The 20,573-nt window shown below is 30.6% G+C and overlaps 1 protein-coding gene across 6 annotated transcripts in view; it reads left to right on the top strand.

Annotated features, from left to right (window-relative positions):
• Positions 1 to 17,557, top strand: part of LOC111690717 (protein still life, isoforms C/SIF type 2) — a 104,535-nt gene extending 86,978 nt beyond the window's left edge. For 4 of the 6 annotated variants that reach the window (XM_023453257.2, XM_046952185.1, XM_046952183.1 and 1 more), the window contains 11 exons: positions 3,588 to 3,758; positions 3,826 to 4,020; positions 4,138 to 4,246; positions 4,872 to 5,051; positions 5,120 to 5,257; positions 5,323 to 5,480; positions 5,551 to 5,916; positions 5,972 to 6,176; positions 6,238 to 6,445; positions 6,523 to 6,626; positions 17,425 to 17,557. In XM_023453257.2, coding sequence (XP_023309025.2) covers positions 3,588 to 3,758; positions 3,826 to 4,020; positions 4,138 to 4,246; positions 4,872 to 5,051; positions 5,120 to 5,257; positions 5,323 to 5,480; positions 5,551 to 5,916; positions 5,972 to 6,176; positions 6,238 to 6,445; positions 6,523 to 6,626; positions 17,425 to 17,507 — 1,917 coding nt within the window. In that variant the 3' untranslated portion in view covers positions 17,508 to 17,557. Of the gene's footprint in view, positions 1 to 3,587; positions 3,759 to 3,825; positions 4,021 to 4,137; positions 4,247 to 4,871; positions 5,052 to 5,119; positions 5,258 to 5,322; positions 5,481 to 5,550; positions 5,917 to 5,971; positions 6,177 to 6,237; positions 6,446 to 6,522; positions 7,489 to 7,545; positions 10,029 to 17,424 lie in introns of those variants that run through there. The other 2 variants (XM_046952184.1, XM_046952186.1) reach the window with 2 other exon arrangements.
• The last annotated feature ends 3,016 nt before the right edge of the window (positions 17,558 to 20,573 follow it).

The raw sequence follows: 20,573 nt of genomic DNA, 5'->3' as shown, positions 1-20,573 counted from the left end.
CAAGCTTTTTGCATAAAGCCCAACAAATGCGATTATGTTCCATAGCTGAGTTCATGGAATTGGGATCTTTTTGGATTTTACAAGCTCTTATAAATTATCATGAATCAAGTTTTTTCTATTAGATATCGTTAAATCAGTGAACACGTTGGTAAAATATAAGGTATCTGTTGACGATCTGGAATCCAGAACAAATCTATTGTAGAAAGTTTCCAAATCTCCTAAATATATGTTATACATATAGTGGAGTGATCTAAGCGACAGTGAATTATGCCATTTAAAACATTTAAATAACTAAAAATAAACTTCTTTAAAAAATAGCCAAAAATTTACAATTGGTTCTAACTGATTTAAATGTATTGAAGAAGTAAACCGAATTGTTGGCTATGTATGTGTGTAATAGGATTTGAATGTGTACAAGGTACTCATGTAATGCATAAATAAAATGCAGCAGATTAAACATATGATGTAAATTATACAAACAGATGTACATACATACATATGTATGTATGTATGTGTAAATGTACATGAACATGAACATACAAACATTACACAACAAACATAGGTTATTACATGTGACTGTTTTTGTATAGGGACCTATGGAAATTCATCTTCCTTTATGTGTAGTGTTGCTCAAACAAAAGAACACGAAAGTGAAATGTATAATAGTAATGAAGGATAAAAACTCACGAAATGCACTTTTGGTTTGGAACTTTTACCAAGAGCACTTATCACTGAAGGCAGAAACCCACTTCATTTAATGATACTTGATGTGCAAAACCTCTTTTTAAAAGAAGAAACAACAGAAAAAATAAATTTCTTTATATAATAAAATATATATATGTATGTATAGAAAACAAAACAAAAAAAACAAACAAACATACAAACAAAATAAACTAAAAACAAAACCTGTACACATTTAAACATTCTAACATCAGTTTCGATCTGCTGCCACGCACCCAACGTTACGACCAGAACTGAACAGAGCAGAACAGAAACAAACAACCAACCAACCAACAATCTCCCTGAATTGCATACTCAGACATCTGACAGCCAGACACTAAGTTAGACAAACAAAAGGACAGATGAACAGGCAGATAGACAAACAGTTGGACGGATGGATAGATGGATTTACAGACGTAAAACAAAACATAGGCTTGTAAATTACAGACTAAATGACAAACTGAATGACTGGATGACTGACTCATTGACAGACGAAACTATGTAAAACAAATCAAGCAAATCTCTCTTTTACCTCACACTTTCTCTCTCTCACACACACTCTCAAAAATATACAAACTTATATACATACATTTACAGCTAAACTTTTCATATTAAATACATACAAACACTACATGTATTAAATGAATTATTTTATCCCTGGTACTCACGTTCGTACACCTTGAACTAACAAACACAAGAAGCTGTCACTTTAAAATTTTATGCAAATTTTGCGGTGCTCAAAAGGGGATACTACTTTTATCTCAAGTTGCTGTTCTTCATCATATGTACACATACTTATAAAAACACACACATACATACACACAAATACTTAGTTGTACCGTTATATTAAATAATCTTTTTTTCTTTATATAAAACTACTACAATAACAACTAACAACCGCAACAATAATATTAACATTATATTAGAAGTTAAACTGACTACATCTGAATGACTGACTGACTGAGTCATTTATTTTTAGTAAACCCTTCTTGGTACACTTCTCCTTCTTCTTCTTCTTTTAATATCATCTAAATAACTAAGTATGTTTGTAAAATATTAGATGAATCTATTACTATTAAAATATTACTACAACTGCAACAACTATTTACATATAAGTACATACATATGTACGTCTTCTGAGTACAATAATAATATAGTATGTACAACTAACTACTACTTTCACGTTGTTTATTTACTAATTAACGTGACCAAATATTCTGCATTATAAAGGTTGATCCTGCCTGATAAAGAATAACAACTCAGCAGAATTTACTCCATAGAAGTACCGAAAAAGACCTGAAGAAGTTATGATTTTAACACAGGCTTCTCTTTTTATTTGGTTCCAAATTCACTACATCTGAAGTCATTCTAAAGAAGTAATTTTTATGTCCATTTTTTGGAAGTTATTAGGAAGTGAAATTGTAGTATTTTAGAATACAACTAATTTCACTCTAGTGATAATAATATAAATAAATAAATTACACGAATTTATGTAGATATCCTGAATTATTAAGCTTTAGATCCACACCACGCGTTCTACGCTTTCTCGCATCCTATGCGTCTGTCAAAAAAAGTGGAATCAATGTATTTATATGCTGAAAGTTACAAGCACAAAAGTGTAGAATGCCTTGACGCGTAGAATGCTTAAAGTAGATCTACTTTCTACTTTTTTAAGCGTCACAAGCAGCGCACAAACATTTGAGCTGATTTTGACATTTTATATTGTTTATTTAATGCGTATGAAAAGCGCGTAATGCTTTGACGCGTAGTGTGGACCTCCGGCTTAAAGATTGATACCGCCTGATGGAGAATAACAGCATTTGTGATCGAGTAAAATTGATTGATGATTGATTTATTTATAAAATTTGTTCACATCAATTTGAAGAAAAGTCGTATTGAATAACTTCTCTTCACTCTATAGGATTACTTCGCAACTAATCCCGAAATGTTTTGAATTAAAAGTGAAGCAGAAAATTCTTATTTGAATTTCTATTACAAAGTGATTTCTCAAAAAACTTGCTAATCATACTTTGATTCCAGAAAACATCTGGTCACATTAATCTACATATAATAATAGAAACATAAAATAACTTTTTTACTGTAAATTTTTGTCAAGAATCACGATTTAAACAACAATTTTACGAGTAGAAAACAAAATCATTTGCATAATTAAGTATCGCTGTTTAGTGAAAGAGCTTTATAGCAAGAGTTAGCACAAAGAGAGAAAAAAAAGAGAAAGGGGAGATATGATGCCACTAGAGTATTCGAAGGACCACCAAGCAAAACCTATAATAAACAAGAACTATGACAAGCTATAAACAACAACAACAAAAACAAAAAAAGAACTTAAATAGTTCAGACAGAAAAGCACACAGTCACACATACATATGTTACATGTAAAAAAAACACGCGCCATTATTGCAACCAAGCATCTTACAACTTGAAGACTGTCAGTGTCAACTGCTCTTCAAAGATTCTTATTTTAGCTACTCGTCGTAGTAGTAGTAAATTTATAAAAATAAACACGATTTTTGTTTATTTTAAACTAAAAATGTATGTACTTAGTCCCTGGCTTATGTAAACAACATCAGTATATATAGAATCCATATTCCTAAACCCGATCTCTTCTACCAGCCAATATTTTTTTTAACCAGACCAAACCCTTTAACTTGTTAATCCATGCGCACAGTCCTAGCATTCTAAGCACTCCTAACATTTTTTGACTTCATTTTATTTTATATTCATACGTTCATCACTCTTGCGCTCAAAATTCGCATGTGCCATTTGACGCCAACAACACCAACACAACTACCACCATAACTACTATTACCACCACCACACAACGTTCGTTGAACACCTTACACAAGGTTACCGGATTTTGTCGTTCACCTCAGGAAACTCGCAAAGCAAGCCCTACTGGTTCCGTTACATCCTCGGTTTCAAATGCAGCTCTAACACCTTCACGCCAACTAACGGATGCCGAAAAGTTACGCAAAGTTATTTTAGAATTAGTTGATACGGAGAAAACTTATGTCAAGGTAAACATTTATAGTTTTTTTGTTAATTGTTTAAGTTTTTCAAGTTTCCATTTAATTTACATTTTAGCATTTGAATAATCTTTTGGAGAACTATTTAGAACCCTTAAAACGTGAGACATTCTTATCGAATGCTGAAATTAATGCACTTTTTGGTAATATCCACGAAATTGTTACGTTCCAAAGGCAATTTTTGCAAAATCTTGTCGAAGCATTAGAACTTGAACCCGAGTTTCATAAATTGGATCATCCTAGTCAATATAGAGTAAGTAGTTATGTTTTGAGATGATTTTTATATTGTAAATTAATAAAAATACAACAACAATCTTTAATAAACTATTATTTTTTAACAATATTTCTTTATTTACTTTTGTTTATATAGAATGTGCTTTTTGCAATTGGTTCCGCATTTCTTTACTATGTAAATCATTTTAAATTGTATTCGTCGTTTTGTGCCAGTCATAGTAAAGCTCAAAAAGTTTTACATCCAAGTAAGTAATTTATTCTTTCATTCTTCTACACACTCACAAACACACACATACATACATAAATTTACTTCCTGTTGAAACTGTAGGTAATCAGATTTCATATCTGTTTAGATTTATTCTTAGAAGATAAAAAAAACAATAATGAAAAATAAAACCAAACAAAAAAAACATAAGAAGAAAAGTTATTTTTGCGTAAAATGTTTCCTGAAATAAAAATACTTATACAAATGTGTGTAAACGTTTGTATATACATACATATATAAACATCCTGGAAGTGTATATGTGTATACATATATAAATAAAGGAAACAATAAGTTTTAGTTAAAAAAAAGTGAAATAACAAAATTGCTGCAAAATACACACATCCATCAATTTGTTTTCCAACAAAATGGAGAAAAAAAGTTGATAAACAAATTTTAACAACATTGATTGCACTTTAAATCTCTAGAAGAAAAAGTTCATACTCAATCTAAATGGTAAAATAAATAAAAAATAATAATATTTAATCTATTTACACCTTCACTACATACATATGCACAATCCTTACAAATTTGTTTTATACAAAATTGTATAGAAGAAGTTGTTGAAAAAATGTTTTAAATTTATTTTAACTTATTTTCAACATTAGATGAGGGAAATCATGCTTTGCAAGAGTTCCTAGCTGCTCGTAATCCCAAGCAGCAGCACAGCTGTACTCTGGAATCGTATTTGATAAAACCCATACAACGTATACTCAAATATCCTCTACTGCTGCAGCAATTACGTAATCTAACCGATTCCCGAGCTGATGAACACTTGCATTTGTGCGGTAAGTTTTAATGTTTCCCATTTTTTAAGTCTCAAGCTCTTTTACTTAAATATTATTCTACAAAACAGAGGCTTTAAAGGGCATGGAGAAGGTTGCCGAACATATTAATGAAATGCAAAGAATACATGAAGAATATGGTGCCATTTTTGATCATTTATTCCGGCAACATCAAAAGTCTTGCAAGCAACCTATTGATCTTAGTCCAGGTAACTTAACCAAAGCACACTAACTACTTTTATATACTTAATTATACTCTTTATAATCTCTACAGGTGATCTTTTATATTATGGCGGAGTGGAGTGGTTAAATATATCAGATTTTCTGGGCAAAATCAAAAAAGGCTTGGAGCTTCATGCCATGTGTTTTGTTTTTAAATCAGCGGTTGTGTTCCTTTGTAAAGAGCGTCTTCGTCAGAAGAAAAAACTTATGGTAAGTCTCTTACATTCTTACCACAACCCCAACAGAACTTTTACATTTTGTCATTCTTCATATCCAATAGGGCGTTTCAAGTAAAACTACACCCAATGAAGTTGAAATTATACGTTATCAAGTTCTAATACCAGTTACTGAGGTACAAGTTCGTGCTTCTTCGGCTAAAGATATGGATTCGCATTTCTTGTGGGAATTGATACATCTTCGTTCACAGTTACAGCGTCGTTCCGAAAAAGTCTATGTACTATCGAATAGTACAGCCGATTTTCGTAATGCATTCCTAAAAACCATACGACAAATCATACGTGAAAGTGTGCGTAATATGTCGATTCCTATGAAAAATTTCGGTGGCAGCTCTGGTTCAGTGTCGGGCATGTCATCGCAAGGTGGTTGTTCGGGTAGTTCGCAAACACTTGAGAGACCAAAACAACAAGTATGTTAATGCAATCTATTTTAAAAAGCTATATTAAGATTAATTTTCTTTTCAGATAACAATAATGCAAGGTTCCCAAACTCTGGGTAAGCCTAAGAAAAAATCTGGCTCACAGCGCCATTCAGCTGGAAATATAGATTATGATAATATTTCGGGTAGTCAGGAAGCAGAAGATGTTCCGTATCAAGAGCACCAACATATGCACACATTACATACGTCTACTTTCCGTAGTCGTAGCAAAACCGTTGGTGACGCTTCCGGTAAGATTTAACATACACTTTATTCTTATTTAAATTACTTAAATAATTTTAATAATTATAGATGTTATAGGCGCATCAGCTGATCCTCAGCAACACCTTTATCAACAACAGCAGCAACAACAACAACAACATCATCAGCATCTACATCAACAGAGTGATATTGAACGTATAGATCCCGGTACTAAATCCGAAGGCGAAGAGGAATTCCAACAAGGAACTATTAAAACAAAAGCCTCACTAGGGCGAACGCCAAATCATTTAACATTAAGGTTAGTAACCACTACTCTGACCACTTGCTAACTGTGTAAACTTAACAAAATTATGTTTATCATTTATTTTATTATAGCACGACTTCAACGCTTTCCGTTGGCAGTACCGGAAGTCAGGCACGTTTGATTCAATCATCACATCCGCCATCAACGTATCAACCAGTTCTTATGAAAGACTTAGGTAAGAGTAGCTCTAATACACAAGATTTTAAATCACAACAAGATGAAAATGCATGCCATGAAACTGCTGTTGCCAGTGACGATGATGAACTGGCTTTAGAGTCAGATCTGCAGGCAGCTACGACTGCTGCAGCTTTAAATTTAAGTCTAGGAAGTAGTGGTAGTCTCTTCACTAGCTCCAGCTTAAGTGGTGGTAGTGGGGGTTCCAGAATGGAACACGATAGTGATTCCAATTCTGGCAATAATATGCATGCACCCAAAAATAACAATAATAACAACAATAGTAATAATATAAATAGATTTTCTCCTCGACAATCGCCCAAACAAGATATAGAAGTAATTGAAATATTTAAGAGTGAAATTGATAAAATAACTGCTGCAGCACAGCAGGTGTCGGTTGTACATATTTCCTCCAAAGAGTCTTCCAGAAAAACATCTAGTCGCCATGCCAGCGACTCAGCCAACAACACTGTCGAACACACACAATACATGGACAAACACTTGAGCGAATTAGAACAGGAAAATTTGACTGAAACCACATGTGACATTGAGGCCTATATGGCCAATTTAAAAGAGACCTCGATAGAAACATCTGACCTGAACATGGACACGGGAGATCAACAACAAAATGACTCTAGTCTTTCCCCTGAACCCCAGACAGTCGTTGAAAATACCCAACAAACGGTAATCGCCGATATAGAATCACCACCACGCCCTTCTTTAGAATCCGATAGTACTGGTACTACCACAGGTACCTCTGAAAAGTCGGAAGATGAATCCGAAGACTGTGCTACTGCTGCTACCGTCGTTTCTGCTGCGCATGTAAAAATCGATAAAAAGGTCGACAAGGTATTCAAATCAAAGTCAACCGATAAAATATCTAAATCAACTAAAGCCGTTAGCAGTGGTAGTAATGGCAGCAGTAGCACAAGCTCGGCCAGTTCTAAAGCAAAACCGACCAAATCACCTCGTCAAAGCATTTATGTTTCTCCAGATCGCTCTAAATCTCAGGGTAGCTCGCCGGTACGTATTATTAAAATAAAATCACCTCGCACAAGTTTAAGTGATCAGGGTAAACGTTTAAGCGTCAGTTCAAGTCGTGATTCCTCTCATGACCGCCTTTCGGCCGGGCGGCGTACACCAAGTCCCAGAAGATCCTCAGATGGCACTGGTATTCTAAAACGTTCAGCCAGTCCTTCTGGGGGAATACTCAAAAGACCTGCAAGTCCTTCGAAGGCTAAAAGTCCTGATCGCAGTTGTTTGAAAAAACTAACACCTTCACACGATTGCAGTCTTGAATCGCTGTCACCCCATTTATCACCTCGCAATAGCATCGAGTACTTGTCTCCAGACCGGTCAGGATGCAAAATGTGTCAGCATCATTCACCACGCAATAGTTTCGATAGTCGCAGTTCGGAGCCGAATCTCGACTTGCCACGTTCTGTACTCAAATCTCCTCGCGGTAGTTTCGAATCCCGTTCCCCTGACCGCAATTTAGGCGGCTCACGAAAACGCAGTGCCTCCGCACATGCTCACATCGACAATGGCGATGGCGGCAATAAAGGCAAAGAGGCTTACTATCAGTATTATCCCATATATGACAATCGCACCTGTAGCGATCATTATGTTTCCGTAAGACGTGATAGTGCCACTCGTACTGACTCCACTAGACGTGTTAGCAAGTCTTTAGAACGTTCTCTATCTCGTGACAGCACCACGAGTAGTTCGTATCGCTACGGGGTTTCACCTGAGCATATTTATACCATTAATACATCCGATTCGTCGGGTCCCATACGTTCCCAGTCAGCTGAAAATGCATTTTCCAGTTACAGACATGAGGCAGCAGTTGCTGCTGTCGCTGCGGCAAATACTGATCAATATTATCATCAATATGGCCCTCAAACAAATGTCACTTCTACACCTTATACCATTTATCATGAACCACAATGTCCTCACGACCGTCCCTATCAGTTGAGCTCTTCAGCGCCCGAACATACAACATGCATGGATTGTCTGTATCAGAAAAGACCCTCTTAGCATAGGGCGCGTGTACGACAAAGTCGTACGCGCAAAAAAGTACCACGTGGTGCGGTGGTAATGACATCTTATGCCGCCGAACCCTGCGACAGTAATATGTTCGATTCCCAAACGACTATAGTCCAAAGGCCTAATGAGTCCGGTGGTTGTGTAGATTGTCATGATTTCTATGAAATACATGTTTAAATTTAAATTTACGAAACAGAGTTAAAGAACAACATATAATTTAAGAAAAGCAAATAAAAAACAAAAACATAAATAAACTTCCAATCAAATACGTATGTTAGTTTCAATAAAATCATATGCTGATTATAGATATATATTCATATAAAATATTAGATACAAATAATAAAACATTACATTACATACTTGATTATAAGTTATTTCAGTTTAATTTTATTTTAAAACTTTTGAGATGATAGCCAAACCAGTCATGTTTTAAGAGGAATGTTAAAAATTTAAATATTCAGATTAACTCTAATGACATACGATTCAATTTTAGATAATTTTCAATAAACACTAGTCTAAACACTAGTACCAATTCGTTAGCATGGTAATGCAAATTCTAGAGAAATGCTTAAAATCTTATTGAAGTTCATTGTCTCAAAACTGCAATTTTCTCATTTGAAACAAACAACTTAACTCCAAAAAGAAACATCAAAATAAGAATTGAAGATTTCAAATAAATCAGGTATTTTGATTTTTAATTGACGGACGAATATACGATTATTTTTAAAACAAAATTAAAACATTTAATAGGCAAATAATACAAAATAATCAAATTAAATATAAACTCCATAAACATAAAATGTTAAAAATCCACTTTAAATCAAATAAACGTAATAGAAGTAATTTAATTGTAATCAAAAAAAAAATCAAATATAAACCTTTATTGACTCAGTGTTGAACATTTTGATGTACCTCAAATCAAAAAGTATTCATTATTGAAAACAAGCAAAAGCAAAAAATAGACAAAACTAAATCAAACAAATTTAAATGTTAACATAAATTAAAATATAATAAAACTGGTAGAATTTAAAATGTTTAAAAATTGCAAAAACAAAAAAATAAAACTAAATCAAATAACTAAATAGTACACAGACAAACATTAAACATGCATACATATATAAAATCAAATAAATATGGAAATTTAAATATATAAGGAAATTGTATACTTATACATATACATGTATGTACTTATATGAGTATATTTACATACATAGACAAATTCATGTCCTTTCTCTCTCTATCTCTGTCTCTCTATACCATAATTATCTAAAAAAAACACTTACTAAACACCTATTCTAACAAACAAATTTGCTTTAAAGCGAATTCTCTTTAAAAATGAAATAATTAAACTGAAAAATTTAAATAAAATAAATAAAAAATGGCTTAGCAGCAATAAAATCAAAATTACTTGTAAATCTTCATAAATTCAAAATTGATGACAAGTAACAAGAGCAACTTTCAAATTTTGCAATATAAACCAAAAATACATAATAGTAAAAATAATAATAATGAAGAAAAACTAAATAAATACATATACAAACATCATAAATAAATAGAATAAAACTTATAAACATTACACACAACATATAACTATAAAGTATACGTCATATTTAAAAAAAAAATAAATAAATACATATATGAATGTGTACTTATTTGTTTATACATTAAATAGCAATTAATTGAAAATGGAAAAACACACATAATATACAACTACCGTCACACGCATACATACATATTTATTTGATTGGTTCAATATTAATTTGAGATTGTTCTACCTTACACCTTGCAAAACTTCAGGAACATTCATATAATTGAAATAAAATCACCTCGCATATGTTTTAAGATTTTTTTTGACTTTGACTTTGGACAGATTAACTTCTATGTTTCCGAAAATCTATATATCGCTTTATTATTATTTAAAAGATACTTTCACTATCACAGGAGATGGCTACTATCAGCAATATTAAATATATGTAGAGCGATCATTATGTTATATTCGTTAGACTTACTGAATCCACTTGGAAAATTCTCAGAACGTTCTTTATTCTCCTCATATTGCTAACAAGTTTCTTCCGAAAAAATTAACACCATTAATAGATCCATAAGTTCCATGTCAGTCGAAATGCATTTTCCCCTTTATTTTACCATTTAACAAACTAAATAGCATTCGAAACTAAATGAACGATCCAAACCAAACATATAAATACGACAATTTTTATTTTCGTAACCCCTCTGATGTCAGATATGTTCGCAGCGGTTTTGAATCCCATTTTTCTGATCAAAATTAAGAAAACAAGGAATAATACAAAGCAAACAGAAGTGATTTGTTCAAGTCAAGAATCTTTTTACGATTGCCCTATGTTCGATGGGAATACACAAAACACCAATGCTATTGTTCCATGTAAAACTCATGTTTCCTTTAACAGATCGTCCGGCGAAACAAATCAAGTTCCAAAAGATCTACGTAAGGCGTTTAGCTATTACTTCCGGGCGAAAAACTCAAAAGATTTACAAGTCCTTTAAAGATTAAAAAACACGATCAAAGTTATTTGAAAATGATCACACAAGATCAATTTCTTATAGTACTTGTTTAAAAATCGTAGCTATGGTTTTGATCGTAAGGCGGCTTACTCCGAGTCTCAAAAGATCTTTGTAAGTGAAAAGACTTACAAGCCTTCCAAAAATTTAATGGCCTGATTGCAATTGTTTGAAATCTCAACTACTGATGCATGCGTTTACCATAGATTCATTCAGGCGAAGTTCTTCGAAGATTTAAAAGCCCGATCGCAGTTATTTTCAACCTGATTATTTAATTATGATTATTAAATTTTTGTCGATCCATCGCCTCGAAATAGCATCGACTTCTTGTTTTCAGATCGATCGTGTTTTAGATTCATTCACAATTATATTGATTGTAATGATGATTGAGTAAATAAATATACTTTACCTAACTGTTGTTTCGATCGTAATTTAGAAGGATCAGAATCTTGTAGCATAGGTTAGGTTGATAGGAAGATGTATACTACATAAAATCCGAAGAAATACACCTAGGCCACAAGCCTGTTGTGTGCTCCTAATCATGAGAAAAAAAGGGAACTGAATTAATTATTATAACTTAATTCCTAAGAATCTTCCAATCAGTGTTAGTCAAGAATGTTATTTCCGGAATAACATGACTTCCAAGATACTTGGATCTAACTTCAATGAATGCCTGACAGTGACAAAGAAAGTGTTCCAGAGTTTCAATGTCCTCTCCGCATGCTCTACATATGTCTGAATCCGCACGTCCAATTTTGCATAAATGTGCTCATAATCCTGTGTGTCCACTCAGAATACGTACTATCATACTAACTTCAGACTTGCATATTTTGAGGAGATTTTTCGTCTTGCTCTCACTGTTTCATTATTCCAAAAAGTCTTATGGGATCTTGAAGTTTACTCTTCCAGTAAGCTCGTGATCGTATAACATCTACGTAACTAGGAGGACCAGGATCTTGTAGCAAGAGATTTACTATGCCTACATATGACAAAACCTTTAATAGTGATCGTATAAAGTTTACTAAACGTGTTGGAAACTTTTTAAACTTTGTCGTACTCACTTCGCTCCAGTAGCGATAACTACTTTTCCGAGATATTTGTTTACTGGATTTGTGACATTTATAAGAAACCTTTAGAAAGGAAGTTTTTCATTGGTCTTTCACACTTATATTTTGTTTGTTCATACACCACTTACATAGACTGACATATCGAAATCTCGTCACATGTTATAAACAGGGTTGTAAAAATCAACTGCAAATCTCTCAAATATTTTGTATTTGTGATCAGTTTTAACCAGTTTTCATACTAACTCTTGATTACTTTTTCTTAGCAAGTCCTTAATTACTTAGTACACAATGGAAACTAGTATTTTAGACGGAAATCAAACAAACACAAACGAATTTATACAATTCGATAAAGTTAACTATTCGCTCAATATTGCCTAAATTTGCCGTAGTATAACCGTATTCGCTAGGAGCAATGGAAAGTAGAAAACATTTCCAATGCAAATAATTTACATAATTCAATTGAAAAACCTATAAGTTGAAATTAATCACTGACGAAAGCTTGAAATAATTTTGATGTTTGGGTGATTTTAGAGGAAAAAAATTTATTTAAACAATATTAAAGGAATAAACAAATTTACTAATACTTTATTTACTTTGTTTTTCTCTTAACAATTTATATAATTAATTATTTATTATTTCTTTTTAAATTAATGAATGAATGTTTATTAAGTATACATCAATATACATACATTTATTAAAACATACATACAAACAAACTACTATATTAGCATATTTACATTAATATAATGAAAAGTTACATTAATATAATGAAAAAATACATTTACAACTTCAAAATGAAGATAATTTTAAATGTTGTTCATATTTAAAAAAAATATATATAATAAAAGTAAAAAACAAAATATTTAAAGAGAAAAAAAGTTTAAAAACCACTAAGTTTGTGATATTTGTTTGTGATTATTTGTTAATAGTTTAAATTTAAAAATGAAAAAAAAAACATAAAGGATATTAAGTGTAATATCCTTAAAAAGATCTGTGAGAATTGAAACTATTTCATAAGTTAAATAGTTAAAGGACTTCATAACACACGTATCAATAATGGGAAAAAAGCAATGTTGTTCATTTATTATTAATTAATTACTTAATACATACAAACATAACAGTTATTGTTAAAAAATAATTAATTTGTTTGTATGTTTATATATTTACTAATTAGAGTTATTTATAAACAATTTTGATTTGTTTTTTAAGATAAAAATTATTTACAAAACTTTTTCTTAACTTTGAAAAATTTAGTCTACAAAACAAACAACAAAAAAATTTATTTAAATTTATATTATTAAAATGTAGTTGGTTGGCATCGCTTGAGCAAAGATTTGGTTTTTTTTCTCGAGAAAATTATGGAAAAAAAGTGAAGAAAATTTTAATTAAAAACAAAATGAAACAAAACAAATGCACAATTATTTTTTTTTCTTTACAATTGAAATGAGCATTTATTATTATTGTTTTTTTTTTTCTAATAATAATTAACTATTATTATTGTTATTATTGTTGTTGTTATTCATTTAAATGTTTGTTTCTTTGTTTACACAACAAAAAAAAGAAATATGGTTTGATTTTATTTGTTTTAAATACTAGTGTGTGTGTGTTTCGTGTTTTAATAAATTTAAATAAAAGTAAATAGTTAATATTCTTAAAACTACCTTGTACTAATTACAACAACTAATTAAAACTACTACTACTGCTACTACTACAACTATTAAATAACACCACTTGCAAGATGCAAAAATTAATTTAAAAAAATATAAACAATATAAACTTATAACCTTAAAAAATAAATTTATTATGTCTTATGGTTAACACACCCTGTAAGCAAAAAAAAAGAAATGTTTAAAACTAAATTAACCAAAAAAATCAAAATTTTAATAATAATTTGCAATAAAAAAAAAACAAATTATTGAATTAATTAACACCGCCTGATGATTATGTTTATTTTTTTTTAACTCTCTCTCTGTCTCTCAATTTATTTCTTTATTTGAACACGTTCAATTCACCACCCTATCCCATCTTTGCTTAATCCCAATATAATTGATGTTGTTGTTTATTTTCCCCCCCAAAATCCTTAAAAAATAAATTAAATCAATTCAAATTAGTTTGTTTATATCTAATTAGTTTCCGTATCCGATCTATTGCTATATTATCTATTTATTATTACATAAATTACTAAAAGTAAACATCTAACTAATTGCTTAACTATGCTAACAAACATATTACATAAAAAACATTATCATTATTGTTATTGTTATTGTAAACAAAAAATATTCTTTAGTTACTATTAGATAACTATTGGCGATCATTTAATCTTGCAGACATTACACTCGCTCAAACTTACACTTACCTAAACTCGTACATTTGCATATTTGAACAAAATTTATTTTTTTATTTTAATCAAATCAATTAAGGTTTTAATTAACTTCATTTCAAATTCACATTGAATTTAAACTTGATATCAGCGAAACACAAAGAGCTCTCTTGTACTCTTTGTTTAACGCCTACCTATGATCACATACTTATGTATGAGAAACAAACAAAACTAGTCAGAGAACTCTCTGCCTTTGCTGCTTTATATAACTGTAATTTGTAACTTTTTTAAAAGCTTTAAATGTTTATGAAAATCTTCAGATATCGTACAACTTGTACTTCTAGAGAAATGCTTACTTAGAAGACCTTTAACTGTTTAAAATATGTCTTTTACACGAATGCAATACTGAATGCTTGTTGACTCTTTTAAAGCCTTAACATAGCTACGAGTAGTTGTCTACAGAATGATCGAGACTCCAAACAATTCCAGTTCGGAACCAATCTGTACTTGTCACGTTCTATTCTCACATATGTTTCACATTGATTTTTTTAAAAAAGATCCTCAAATATCGTTTAGCTTATATTTCAAGTGTTTAAAAAACTCGTTGACTCAATTAAAGACTTACAATCGGAACGAGTACTTGTCTTCAAAAGGATCGAGATTCCCAATTTGACACACACAACGTTTTCTAAAATCCCAGTTCGAAACCCATCTCTACTTGCTACGTTCTATTTTCCATTATGATCGCTGTGGTTCCGATTTTCTCTTAACTGAATCACGGATAAGTTAGAGATTTAGGAAAGCCTCTAACTAACGGCTTAGACTGCTGCATATGTATGTCTCTCCCCATGTTAATTTTGCACTTGGAGTAATCACTACATTTTCGGAAAGTCATTAGCACGACACTTGTTTGTTTAGTCTTCTGCTAAACAAAGTGTTTCGCCTATCTGAGCCCCAATTTAGTTGTCTAGGGGCTACACAGTAATGTTCCGACTAAGATTGTGATTCAGCATATGCTCTTCTCGAACTCTTCTAGTATGTTGGACTTACCATTATGTTTCACTCTTAACAAGTTATCATTTAAAACGCGTGGACTTTTTCCATTCTACATCTGTGTGAGCCCAACACAGCGATCAGAGCATTATCTAATTTATAAAAATTTCAAATCCAGGTCCCAGTTCAACGTGAAATTATATTTATTCATATTTTCTCATTAGGGATTGAAAGTCATTTTTTATATTGAAATGTTGGGGTCTTAAGGTTAGCCTGTTCACATGAAAGTGCAAGTGAAGCATAATTAAAAAGGCGTTACATATTTAGTCTGGTTCTTTCCTATTCGATATTGTATTGCTCTCAAACCACTGTCTTTAGTCTGGTGAGTTGTGCTGGTCGTCCTATAAATTTTGGGAATATATATTTTTACCAGAATTACAGACATGGAAGCTTTACACCAGAGATACATGCCAATGCAAAATGATCGGTGGCGGCGGCGCCACAATTTTTGGTTGGCGGCTTTTATAGAAAATATGGCTAAATTGCACGTACAATTAAATTTTTTCTTCAGAAATTGAAATATATACGTTTTTTCAACAGAAAATGGAGATTATTATAGTAGTTTTCACTATTTAGCACAAGAACTTAAAATAGTGGCAACTGCTTTAAAATGGGTTAATTATTTGCTAATGATATACATGTGCGATTTCATTCATTATCAGCGGCATAGATGGCTCAGCTTCTAAGCCGAAAGAAGTCGGCGGCTCGGCTTACAAAATATTACGGGCGGCCAGTCGCCGCCGTTTTGAGCATTGTATCTCTGCTTTACACCAAACAGAATGTGCAAGATCTAACACAAAATTTCTATATAAGAGTCTAGTGATTTGATCATACTTTTAGCTACTAATGTTAAACATATTTTGAAAGGCGGATTATGTTAAAAAGTTAAGAATCTCAGATCATTAAATAAAACCATATATTATTTAAGAGTAAAACTGATTTATGCCATTAGTCATTTTGCATTTCACTCACCATAAACTAAGTTCTTTTTAATTAATTACATATTATTTTTATTGTTTTAATTAAAACACTTCACTTTTAACAGAATTATGAAAATGTTGGCATAACGTTGTAAAATTAACGATGTTACAAATAAAAAAATGTGTTAACAAAACAACACCACTTGATATTTAAACGTAAATAGTTAAGAAAAATATTAAAAAAACGGTTTCAATATTTAATTAATTATAATAAAAAAATTAAAAGAAAATAAAAATACAGGAATTTTTTGATAATTAAAGCAGAAAAAAAACAAAAGAAACAAGCGATGTCAACATTTTAATCATAATCGAAATTAATTTATGTTTTTTTTGTAATTTATGATTTCAAACAAATGTACTAAATATTTAGTAAAAATAATAAAGCATGTTTAAAGAAAATTTAAATAGATTTATCTATTAACATACATATTTATTTATTGAATATTTTAAAGCATTTTTCATAACATCTCTTTAAACAATTTCTTTATAAATAATTTATTATCAATTTAATACTAAATTAAGTTTTAAATATTTCTAAATAATTGGCTGGAAATAAATTCTATAATTTAGTTTTAATTGTTTTTCTTTTACACTTACTTACACATTACATTACTACTACCACTTACATACAAACATAAATTTATTTATTAATTAATTTATTTGTTGTTGAACAAAAAGAAATTTTTCAAAGTTATTAATTTGTTTTGTAGTTAAATTTTTTCAATTAACGAAATTCTTTCAAAAACATTTTTCATATGATTTCCACATATTTCTTTTCTTTCATTTTTATTATAGGGTCCCCGGTGTGGAAACCACGAGACATGATAAACTTAGGCGATGCTCCGTCAACGTCCCGCAAAGACGGTTCCAAAAATTAAATTTTAAACAAAATGATAAAATAAAAAAAACAAAAGAACACAAATTCAAATAAAATTGTAATCAAACCAAATAAAAATGAGAAAAAACAAGCCACAACAAAGAAACAAAATGAAAAAGTGAAAAAATAAACTTAAGAAAATGACAGCATTTTGAAAAACTTAAGAATTAAACTAAAATTCCCAACTGTCACAATATCAAACATTCTAAACAAATAACCTTGTCCTAACTCCCTTAAACTCCCTTAACGAAAGCCCTCTCCCTGCCTGTTCCGATGAAACAATTTTGCATATAGAACGAAACATTTTAATTACGTACTAATGGTAGTTTTAAGTATTGAAAAGTCAAACGCAAACACATGGATTATCAACAAATTGTTGTTGTTTACTTATGTTACAAAATAATAAATTAAAATAATAATTAAATAAATAAAATTACTACAAAAATAGAAAATAAAACATAATTTGATCGTAATGCATTTGTTTCTGAAAAGACTTGAAGATTAATTTTATATAAGAAAAACCAAACAAAACATTAAAAATCTCAAAAATATATATATATAGCATTAACATTTATACAACACTACATGGAATAAATTTAAATTAATTATAAAATTTAAACAGACAAACAAAAAAATTATGTAAAAGTAACAAGTAAACAATTTGCAACCAACAAATTATAAGAAAATTCTCTAAACTTATAGAATGTAAAGAAAATTAACATAATTTAGTTGAAAACAATTTAGTTAATGAAAATCTTTAAATAATTAATTAGAAAAAATAAAATAAAATTAAATTCTCAGTTTTGGCAAAACATACTGCTCGACCGTCATTAACACCCTGTTTTAAAAATACACTCCCCTTTAAACTAACACAAGCACTACCACCACCAACACCATCACATTCAAACACATAAATACATTAAAACAAAATAAATTTTTAATTAAAAGGAAAAAAACTAAAATAATAATAATACGAAAAAGTTAGTTAATTAATTGAAATAATTAAATCACAACCAAGTTAAATTTATAATAAAAAAGAAACAAAGGAAAACCAACATACAAACAAACGTACATGCATACTCGTTCGTACCCCTTCCCCATAGTACTCTAATGTACTTAGTTAATACTCGTAAATAAATTACAATTAAATAAATAATTAATAATTTTATGTGAAATTTCAAAAATATAAATCATAAGAAACAAACATAAAATAGTTTTATAAGTCACCTTTGACCCTAGTCCCCCAATGACAACAACTAGTTAAACCACAACTACACTTTTTTGATAAGTTCAATACACACGTACAGTTGGTATCTGCTAATTAGAAATGTTTTGAACTTGGACCTCTACAGTAAAAAATTGAATTGAAATTTTACTACGTTTTACAGCTGGTATTCAAAATTTTGTATACGTTTTTGGAAAACTGCAATTCAGTTTTGAAAATTTCAAATGATTTTCAAAGAATTACCGAAAACATCTATGTCCGGTTCTTAATTATTAGCAATCGTTTCTGAGACTTAAAGATATCAATAGACTTGGACATTTTTTTCAATAGCTCGAAAATACAATTTCAATTGGTGCTACATAATATCATAAAATGTCATTGCTGAGATCCTTCATAGTTTATAAAATTTCGATGTGGCATTTCCTAAATAATTTTCCTGAAGAATGTGAACATTAAATATCCAAGCAGTTTTTTTTTCTTTAAATATAAATAATTTACAAAATTTTGTATGCCGTAGAAACATAATGTCAATTGGAGTTTCATTACTTCATATAAAGTCATTCTCGAAACCTTTTTTTTTTGAATAGCAAGTATTAAAAGTCTCTAAAGTGTCTTTCCTGACGTTACAAAGGGACGAATAGGACCTAAGTAAGGCTATACTAGTGGTAGTGTACAATCTGAAGAACCTATAGTCTCTAGTAGTTAGATTTGAGATTTCACAAAAAAAAATCGCAGCAGTTTAAACCCAATTTATATATTTTGAATATAATTTCGATCGGAGAACTAAATCTGGGGTTTCAGAAGAATTTGGACACTAATGATGCCACTTGTAAGTTGATGATTGCTGCGAGAATAAAGGCACATCTACCCGATCATATGTTAACAACATTTGCTTTTGATTTTTTTTAAATCGTTGGAAAAACGATTACTAAATAGGATAGTGACGCATGACCATTACGATATGTGGTGATCTATAACGATCTCTTTCCATACTCAGAACAGAACTTTCTGATTTCAGAATGAAAACGATTCGTTGTCGAAGTCACAACGATGCAATACCGAAATTACACAAAGCGTTAATGAAATGCCAAAATTACAACGGTAGATATCAAATTGATAACTGGCTTATTTAAAATGTTATGCACATTCGTTGTCTAAATGTTAACAAACGTGGTAAGCTCACTTTTGACAACGGATTTTTATACATTTCGGTACTTTTCTACCGTTTTTTCCCCTCTGTGAAGTGTTATTGACAGAATTAAGTTCGTCCTTGAAACTAGATGACATATGCAATCAAATAAAGCTAATATACCCATATTAAGTTTAACGATATGTCCAAAATAGAGAAAACAACATCAATTAAATATGAAATGATTACATCTACGAATACCTTCAATAACTTTCAACTAGGGACAATGGCCTTGGCTACAATTTCACAAAATCTTTTTAAGAGATCAGATCACTGATTATTCAGATATAAGATACAACAGCTTGGTTATTTCTCTACTGTATATTGGGGGGATTTTTGTACTCAATATATCTGCAAAGATTGCACATCAGAGTATCTTCGATAACTAAGATTATAGTTCTCTAGTTTGGAGACATTTTCTTATTTAAAATTACTAAAAAGATAACGATCGTCAATCTTTAATAACTGACCGGAATAGATCTTTTTAGTTTTTGCTTGTTTGTTAAAAGTTTAAATTGTTTTTTAAGTATGTAATACACAGTTGTAGGATCTTACAACATTGGCCGAAATTTTTTTAGAAAATTACTAAAAGCCGTGATACACAGTTGTCAGATCTTATAACGTTGTCAGTAAAATGTTCAGAAAATGTCTAA

Source organism: Lucilia cuprina, chromosome 5 (genome assembly GCF_022045245.1).
Source record: "Lucilia cuprina isolate Lc7/37 chromosome 5, ASM2204524v1, whole genome shotgun sequence".
In the NCBI taxonomy this organism is placed as follows: Eukaryota; Metazoa; Arthropoda; class Insecta; order Diptera; family Calliphoridae; genus Lucilia; species Lucilia cuprina.
The sequence above is the reverse complement of the archived record's forward strand: the minus strand, read 5'-3'. Positions and strand labels throughout refer to the sequence as shown.